This window comes from Saccopteryx leptura, chromosome 2 (genome assembly GCF_036850995.1).
Source record: "Saccopteryx leptura isolate mSacLep1 chromosome 2, mSacLep1_pri_phased_curated, whole genome shotgun sequence".
NCBI lineage: Eukaryota > Metazoa > Chordata > Mammalia > Chiroptera > Emballonuridae > Saccopteryx > Saccopteryx leptura.
The window spans coordinates 166,632,598-166,641,692 of NC_089504.1; the positions used below are offsets into that span (position 1 = coordinate 166,632,598).

Below are 9,095 nucleotides of genomic sequence, written 5' to 3' on the forward strand. Positions count from 1 at the left end.
TCTGAGGTGGCCAAATGAGTCTCAATCTATCAAAATCAAAATTAATGACTAATTTTTTTAAATTAAAAAGTCACCGTGAATGCCTCAGAAGTTATTTGACTCTCCAGCGTTCCGCGGCACAGCCACAGATAAGAACAGACAACGAATGCTGGATCTTCGTGTGCTAGCTCACCAGTATCCTTGGTGGTTGTGACCAACTGCATATATAAAATAGAACCAACTGCTTCCGCCCTGTAAAGCTAGGGTCTGCAAATTTTTGTGACCGTATTCCCTAACAGTTAAAAAAAAAAACTTAAGTGTACAACCTCAGCATGTATATTTATACATTTTATTTACTAATATGTACGTTATTGATATACAAGGCAAATAGATCGTTTAAAGTCTGACGACCCTGTTTCTATAAATGATTTTCATGCGCGCCCCACGTTGGAAAGAGCTGCCAACTGCGCATACAGGTGTTTGCAGTAAACTCAGCTGAAAGAAAATCGACATAAACGCGGTGCTCACGGGCACCTGGGCCTTGCTTCCTAGGACAGTAGGCCAGGCCAATGGCAGCCCCAGGCCGAGTCACGTGGACGGCGGCGCCTGTTGAGGGGCGGGCGGCCGCGGTCCCGGCGAGCGGCGGGTGCGCTCCGCGAGCAGAGCCGAGCTGTCAACGCGAGCGGGGGTGGCGCGCGAGCTGAGAGCGCCGCGCAGCAGCCAGTCCCTGGCTCCCGCTCCTGACTGCGGGTTCCCCAGCCCGCGCTGCAGCCATGAACGGCGAAGAGCAGTACTACGCGGCCACGCAGCTTTACAAGGACCCGTGCGGGTTCCAGCGCGGCCCCGCGCCCGAGTTCAGCGCCAGCCCGCCTGCGTGCCTGTACATGGGCCGCCAGCCGCCGCCGCCGCCTCCGTTCCCCGGCGCCCTGGGCACGCTGGAGCAAGGCAGCCCGCCGGACATCTCCCCGTACGAGGTGCCTCCGCTCGCCGAGGAGCCCGCGGCGGCACACCTCCACCACCACCTCCCCGCTCAGCTCGCGCTCTCCCACCAGCCCGCCGGGACTTTCTCGGATGGAGCCGAACCGGGCGCCCTGGAGGAGCCAGGCCGCGTCCAGCTGCCTTTCCCGTGGATGAAGTCTACCAAGGCTCACGCGTGGAAAGGCCAGTGGTTAGGTAAGCCTGGGTTGCTGCCCCTCGGTCCTCGCGCTCTCTCCCTCGGCTCCCCCGACTTCGGATCGTTCCGCGGGCCTCCCCCAGTTCGCGTCCCCTGCCCCTACGGGTAAACCCGGGTTGGACTCAACTACACAGGTGGCCCACGAGGCAGTCCCGCACCGACTCACGTTTGTGGTCTAAGTCGGAATGTCTTTGCCTCTCAACTCTCTTCCTGGAAGCTTAAGCCCCTTTCTGCCCTGTACCCTGAGCTCCGGTAGACCCGCGCCCCTGCCAGAAAGCCGAGGCCTGGCGGGGCTCAAGGTTTCGGGCCCTCGGGTCTTCCTCCAGCAGAGAATCCGCGCGCTCCGGTCTCCCGGCGCTTCGCGCGAAGGAAGCCAGCAGGGTTTGGGGTACCTCTGAGCAGTAGGAGCGCGGCTCCCGAGCCGGGGCCGCTCGCGCCCTGAGCCCGGCGGCGTCACCACAGCACCGCGCAGTCGCGGGCACGCGGCAGATGCAGGGAAGCAGGGACGTCCGGAGACACCGGGCAGCGGTTAAGGCAAGACGATGGCTCATCACTAGGCCGGGGACGGGCCACTCACCTCGGAGCCAGGCAGCTGGACCAGGGGTCTGCGGTGCTAATTTTACTTTTGATCAAACAGAAGCGAGTGACGGGGAACTCCCAGAGCTGCTTCCAGAAAGTCAGTTTGGGGAAGGAGATGCTCTCCCTGAACAGCCGGCCCAGGGAAGCGCAGCCCTGGGTCCCCACAGCTGTAGGCTGCGGCAGATAACAGAAGGTCTCCGCGGAGCAGGAGGCGGAGAGCGGAGTAGCGCCCCCGCCCCTTACCCGCCCGGAGCTGGCAGCGGTTTCCTGCGCCGTCTGTGCCGCCACCACCACACAATGTTATCGCTTGCATGCTGCAGCCACTTCTGGGCACACCTGCATTGCAAATAGTTGACTTTTCTTTCCTTCCAACTCACTATCGGGAGTAAGGGGACAGGCTTCAGCTGGACACCCCCCCCCCCCCCGACCATCCTCGCAGTCTGGTCGGCCCTGCTGACCCTGACCCTGGCATAGCCAAGCAGGGCTTGGGGGGGCGCTGGGCCAGGGTCTCCGGGGCCTCCCTCTCCTACGTCACTTTCTCCCAAAAGCTGAAAGTGAGGAGCAGGCGGGCCCTGAGGCAGGACAGGGCCCCAACTCAGTCACAATCTTTCCCACCTCCTGCGAAACCCCGGCCCAAGGGGGCGCCAGATGTGCAAGCCGCTTCTTCGTACTGAGAGTGCGTCCGGGGCCTGAGGCTTCGAAGTCTCCGGGGAGGCTGGAAGACAGTGTCCTTCTATCGAGAGCAGGAGACTGTCAGCCAGTAGTTTCCTGCGGAGAGCTGCGGTCCCTCCAGGGTGCCCTTCCCACTGGGTGCTAGAGAGATGCATTTCTGGCCTTCCAGACCCTCCTGGCAGCTTCTTCAGGAAAAAGACGACGGTGGCCTTGCGGAGGGCTAAATTTCCACTCTCCTCACTCAGGGGTGTTACCCCAGCTCTGGGGGAGCTTGGGCTTCAGCAGACCAAAGAAGCCAGAAAGCAAAATCTGAACGAAAATCGGCAGCCTTGCCCATGGGCTGGAGGGACCCTGGAAGGGTGACACCTTCAGGCTGGAGCATCAGGGCTGGGGGGCCTCTGCCGTTGCCCTCTTGCCCGTTTCAGACTCAGCTCACAGGAAGGGACCCGACCACTCTTTTCTGGAAGCTGCTTGAGTGGGGTCATCCCTGGGAAACTTTCCAAAAAGGTGAACTTCAAAGGTCTGTGAACCTGCCTGCCAGCTCCTAACGAGGTTTAATGCCTCTGGGAGAGCCAAGTGACCAAAGAGCTTTTGTTAGTAGTACAGATTTTAATACTAACAACAACAGGGACTTCTGAAAAGCTCAACCTAAAAAGTTAACTGTCAAAGCCTCATTGGCCGACTTTCCTTATCCAGTACCTTCCCATCTTCCCCATAATCCCACCAACAGCCTCCACCTCAACCTCCCATCTACCTACCACCTCTCCTGAGCATAGGTTGCCGAGGGTCGATGCCCCTGTGCAGCCTCTCACAGAACCTTGGTGAAGCCCACAGAAAAGAGAGATCGGGAGAGATTGTGGATTGAATTTAAAAACTTGGAAGGCCTTTTAAAATGTTTTCAATGTTCTCCATGCTTCTCTCCAAGGTTGAGGAAGGCTTGCAAGTGTAAGACCTGAGATACCCTGCAGCAAACAGGCCTCCTTTGCTGGCTGACTCAGGCCTCTTGCCCTGGCTTCTGAGAGCCAACTTTTAGCCTGAGGGAAACCCAGGCAGATTCTATCATGTAATTAACCCTCCTCCCAAAACAGCACGCCAGTTTTTTATCTCCCTAGGGCCTAGCCAAGAGTCACAGGAGAAATGTTTCATTCCTCTGCCCTAACACAAACAGACTTAGGCCTCTTGCTAGAGTTTTGGTGGAACAAAAAGAGTCCACAGCCCGTGAAGTCAGTATCTCAAATAGAAAGGAAAAGCTCAAGACCTCAAGGAGCACAAGACAAGTACTGGTTGTGCAGCGCTAATTTACAGGGTCACACTACAATTTACTAACACTCAACAAATTGGGATAGCTAAAACAATAAATAATTTTGATAGATGATCCAGAGGCCATCAAAGCCAACAGAAATCAGTATACTTGGCACAAAAGAAGCAGAAACTAGAAAGCTAACTGGGACCAACAATATTTTCCATTAATTCCACTTTATTTTGTTTTACATTTCTGATTCTTTTTTTTTCTTCTGAAGATCAATTTTTCCACATCTCCATGGAAACACATATGGATACATTCATACCACTGAAAAATCTGAACCTGACTTGGGGGCAAGGTGAACACACAATACGGTGTACAGAGATGTGCTGTAGAAATTGGGCACCTGAAACCTGGTATTTCCCCAAGGTTGGACTTAGAGCTGGAGATCTTCATCCCTCTCTCACACCTCCTCAAATCCCCATCAGGGTTCAGGCCTCTGAGCCTCCCCTCAGTCAGGAGTTTTGGCCCAGGACACAGAAGCTGAGGCTACCCTCCTTAGAGACCCAAAATAGTTTCCTTCCTTTTCTAGGATAGGAGCCCAACCGAGGTTAAAAGGACAATTATAGAAAATTTACTGGCTCTTGAGTTGATGCTGATAATGATATAAGTATAGAGAGCTAATATATGGTCAGATATAACAATATATGTGCGTTGTTGTATTAGCTCAAGGTGGTGAAATCAATGTGCTGGGTTAAGAACTTTTTCACTTTTTTTTGAAAAGAACGAAATAGTAAAATATAGGAATAATTAAATAGCATCATATATGGTAAAGATTGATTTTATGTCCTGAAATATTTTGTGTCAGTTATATATCTGTGTGAACTGGATTGTGATCTGAAATGTATTCCTTACTGTGTGTCATGATCAGAAGGTTGGGGTTTTTTGTTGTTTTAGTTCAGTATTAAAGACATTTTACTGCCTCCTTTGAAGAATCAAATAGGTTTAGACATCTATTGTGTGCATTTTAATCAGCATCAATACAAACAGTAGTTCAGGAAACTTGTTGATGGAGCCCAAGGCAGAGTCATTGAGAGCCTTGACCTCCCAGAAAAGGTGGCCTTAAGTACTGAAGGCTGTGTGGCCCATACTAGGCTCTGGGGCAGGGGCAGGGACTAGGTGCAGAGAATGAAAGGGGGAAAGCCTGGTAGGTTTGGGGTTGAAGGCTGGGCTACCTGGGTGGGGGCAGGGCAAGAGGAGCTCGGGGTGAGGGACTCACACCTGCACTGCCTCCCCCCGCAGGCAGCGCCTACCCCGCAGAACCTGAGGAGAACAAGCGGACGCGCACCGCCTACACGCGCGCGCAGCTGCTGGAGCTGGAGAAGGAGTTCCTGTTCAACAAATACATCTCGCGGCCGCGCAGAGTGGAACTGGCTGTCATGCTAAACTTGACCGAAAGACACATCAAGATCTGGTTCCAAAATCGCCGCATGAAGTGGAAAAAGGAAGAGGACAAGAAGCGCGGCTGTGGGACAGCAGCGGGGGATGGCGGAGACGCAGAGCCCGAGCAGGACTGCGTGATGACCTCGGGTGAGGAGCTGCTGGTACTGCCGCCGCCACCGCCCCCCGGGGGAGCTGTGCCACCCGCTGTCCCGGCTGCTGCCCGAGAAGGCCGTCTGCCTCCAGGCCTTAGTGCCTCACCCCAGCCTTCTAGTGTCCCGCCCCTGCGGCCCCAGGAACCCCGGTGAGAGGCGGGAGCTCCTCCCTGCCAGCAGCTTCGACCACTTACAGAGGAGGGGGAAGCGGGCCTAGGACCCCAGGTGAGGACCCCCGGCTCTGGTGGTTTGATGGGGCAGGAACTGCGGCGCCCACTCCAGACCCGAGGGCAGAAGCGATGCTCTCAGGCACCTCTGCCCACAGGGGCCGGCGGGAAGACGCTGGCTGTCTTCTGGAAGAAGGGGTGATTTCTGTAACGGAGGCCTCTTCTAGAGATGTTGTTGGGTCAGCCACATCTGCCACTGTTGTAGAGGTCCCACAACTCCAGAACCGGGGATCTCTTTAAAGAAACCAATTCTTCAGGAGAAAACAAAAACTGGATTAATTGGAACACTCTCCAACTTGGGGCAGGCCAGCTCAATGGAGTGCCTTTATCTGTCCAGAAACTGAGCCAGCCATGTTGATTCAGGTTTCTGCCTTAACATTTAGGAATAATTGAAAAGAAATGTCTGTGGTTTCAAAGACCCAGTGAAATAGATGCCCCTGGATTTGAATAACTTCTCCCCTCTTCCTTCTCCACCTTTTTTTTTTTTTTTTTTTTTTTTATGTTTAGCACGTCCACATACACCCCCAGCACACATCCTTCCTCCAAACTGCAGCTCCTCCCTCTGAAGAAGAGATCTTGCAAGGGAAGCTGGGCAGCATCAGGGCCTGGGTGCAGGGACAGAGCGGGAGCCTCCTAGACCTAGAGCAAGGGGTTTGGGGGAGAAAGACTCCCAAGCAAGCTTTCTATTTAGATTTGGACTTAGTTCCTGGTCTTCAGGGCAGGGAGGCTGTGCAGAAGGCAAAGTGAGTGGACTGACCCACCTTGGAATCTAGTCATAGAGCCAGTATAATTTTCATATCTTTAGAAATGATTTTTTTTAAAAGCATATGGTTGAGGAATTTGGGAAACTGGTTATTTTTATTTAATGCTGTTAAATTACCTAACAGTTCTTTACAAATAGGTCTGTGGTTTCAAAGTCAGTTTTGGTTTGAGAGTTTGGGCCTTGTGTGCAGGTGTTGTTTGTGGAAAATAATAAATATAGATAACATGGAAAGTGATGAAAACTGGTCCCTTTGCTTTGGATTCAATCTTTATTGCACTGCAATAATTCAATTTTATTTTAAAAATTAAAGCAGCATTTCAATTTTTGGTACTAACTAGGAAAGAGCCACATTTGGGTTTGGGGTTGGGGCTGGGATAACATATTAGTCCGTGTATCCTCAGTTTTGTTTTGTTTCAGTTTTTAGTTAAGAGTCACTTTTCAAGACAGATTTCATCAGTAAAATAGCCCAGAGGCATGGGGGGTGGGAGTGGGCATGGGTAGCACTGAACTGGCCGGAGCCTCAGGGAACCAGCCATGGTTGAGTCCCCTTTCTTCCCCAAGTTGTGGTCTGGGAGAGGCCTTTTTTTAAAATTTGGCTTACCCGAGGGAATGTTGCTTTGGATGCGTCTTTGCCTCTAGAGCCCCTGGGCCAAAAGTGTCTTGTTCTAGGAACAAATAGGCCCTGACTCAGTGGGCTTCCAACCCCTGGACCTCCGTGCTCCTCACAGTTCTCACAGGTGTCTTAGCCCCACTGTGCCCTGGCAGGTGCCTCCTGAGCACTGCCACCCTGGGAAACTGTAGGCTGACTCCCAGGAGTGGTTGCTAGTAGTCTCCTTTGCAAAGAGACACAGGATTTGTTTTTGTTTAGTTGTTGGTTTTGCTTTTTGTTTTATTTTCATTGTTTTTTGAGAGAAATCAAATATTTCATCCCTAGGAGGAAAAGAAATTCGGTAGATCAGAAAGGGGAACTTTCTCATCAGCCAGCCGTGTCACAGGGAGCTGGCCCTCACTCTACAGCCTCTCTACCCCCACCTCTGGTCTCTGGAGTTCAGGAAATATACTTTTGTACCTCAGGCCCCCGTAATACTGGCCCATAAGCCTGATACAATTATTCCAGTTCCCTGTGTGTCAGTTTCCTCATCTATAAAATGGTGACAAATTTTACCGCAAGGAGTTGTGAGATTTAACCGGAGAATGCATGTGAAGTGCTTGACTCAGTATCTAGAAAGTAGTTGTCCCTCTGCAACGTTACTATTGTTTTATGACCATCATTATTTTCAAAGTTAGAGGGAGCTGCAGCTGCAAAAACTGTCGGGGTCTTCTGCCACAGAAGCAGCTGTCATCTCCTTTAACAAATCCTCACACTGTCATTGTTGATGTGACTGTAGTTCATATAACTGATCTTTACTGTATACTTCCTCCTAAAGAATCTCCCCTGATTTTCCACAGCGACCAAGGCAAGGAGGTTTCCAGGGCTCCACTGCCTGGCGGCGGGGTTGGGGTGGGGAGCACGGCTCCCAGCTTTGCACAGTGCCCTTGCCGGCAGCTGCCTTTCCCTGCTCATTCTAGGGTTCTCCAATGCAAGGAGAAAAGGTGGTCACCCGGGGCTGGGAGGGTGTGGGGTGCGGACTAGGTCCAGGTCTTGGCCTCATCCGTCCAGAGCCACCCCCCTCCCAGCCTCCACACACCCCCCTGGAACATTCGCAGTTGGCTTTTCTCTGGGCTGTTGATGCTTGTGCCTCCCTCAAAGAAGAGCTCCACCAGCAGCCCTACACTTGAACTCCTAGGCCTCTTTACCTACACAAGTACTTAATTCTCCTGGTTCATCTTCCACAAAATGGGCTCATGAAGAGCATGAAATGAGACATGTCTTTGAAGAGTTTATTACTGGGCAGGAGTAGTGGGCACGGTAGGGCTGGTGGAGGGCAGGTGGTATTGCCAGTAGAGACTGGCCTTCCAGGGACACTGAAGGGCGGCAGCCAGAGCAAAGGCTGGCTGGCCAGATAGGCCTTGAAGAGAGGAAGAAAGAGGAAAGAGCTCAGGCAGAAACCGAGGACTTTGTCCCGACCCCTCAGACTGCAAGGTCTAGGTCACTGCTCAAAGGGCGACTTACATGGAGCTTGGCATGTGAATTCCCAGCTCTGTGCAGCCACCCTTGGCCAACTCTCGAGTGGAGGCAATCTGCAGGCCCAAGGGGGCAGAGGAGCTTGGACTTCTAAGCCTGGGTCCCGGGCAGGGCCCAGTCTCCCCAGGGAGGAGGCCAAAAACCCAGCCAGCTGGGCATTGGAAAGGGCCCCTTTCTACCAAAAAGGTGATTTTCAGGTCCCAGAACTGCAGAGGTGACATACCACCTCCCTGCTGCCAGCTGACCACACTCCTCTGTAATAGGAAACACACCGAGGGCCTCCCAGATCTCCAAGGAAAAGCAGGGTTCCCGCAAGGCTGCACGAAGTTGCAGTTGTGAGCGCCAAGTGAACGCTGCTCTGCCGGTGCAGCCAGCATCCCCGGAGCCGGAGCCGAGGGCTCCCATACGCTGCAGGGAAGTCCACGGGCACGCCGCCCTCACCTCCTTTCCCGAAGATTCTCAGAGCTAAAGCCACAGGCCCCACCAATCCTTCCCGAATCTCTGGCAGGAGGTATGTTTAAGGAACGCTGCCAGATGCTGCAGAAGATGGGGCGCTGATCCTGCTCCAACACCGGCCTCAGCACTCCCCCCCACACTCGCCGACCGCTGCAGCACTGGCCTGACTGCTGACGCTTGTTCTCCCGGATTCGGAAAGTCCTGCAAGGGTTCCCCATCAATCACACCCTCCCACTGAAGCCACCAGGATAGTGAGAGCTTGGGTCGGAGAATCAGGACAGC

The 9,095-nt window shown here is 53.2% G+C and overlaps 1 protein-coding gene across 1 annotated transcript; it reads left to right on the forward strand.

Annotated features, from left to right (window-relative positions):
* The first annotated feature begins 616 nt into the window (after positions 1-616).
* PDX1 (pancreatic and duodenal homeobox 1) lies at positions 617-7,244 on the forward strand. The gene is made up of 2 exons (XM_066369252.1): positions 617-1,152; positions 4,950-7,244. The coding sequence occupies exons 1-2, from the start codon at positions 753-755 to the stop codon at positions 5,393-5,395; spliced, it is 846 nt and encodes a 281-aa protein (XP_066225349.1). The 5' UTR covers positions 617-752; the 3' UTR covers positions 5,396-7,244.
* The last annotated feature ends 1,851 nt before the right edge of the window (positions 7,245-9,095 follow it).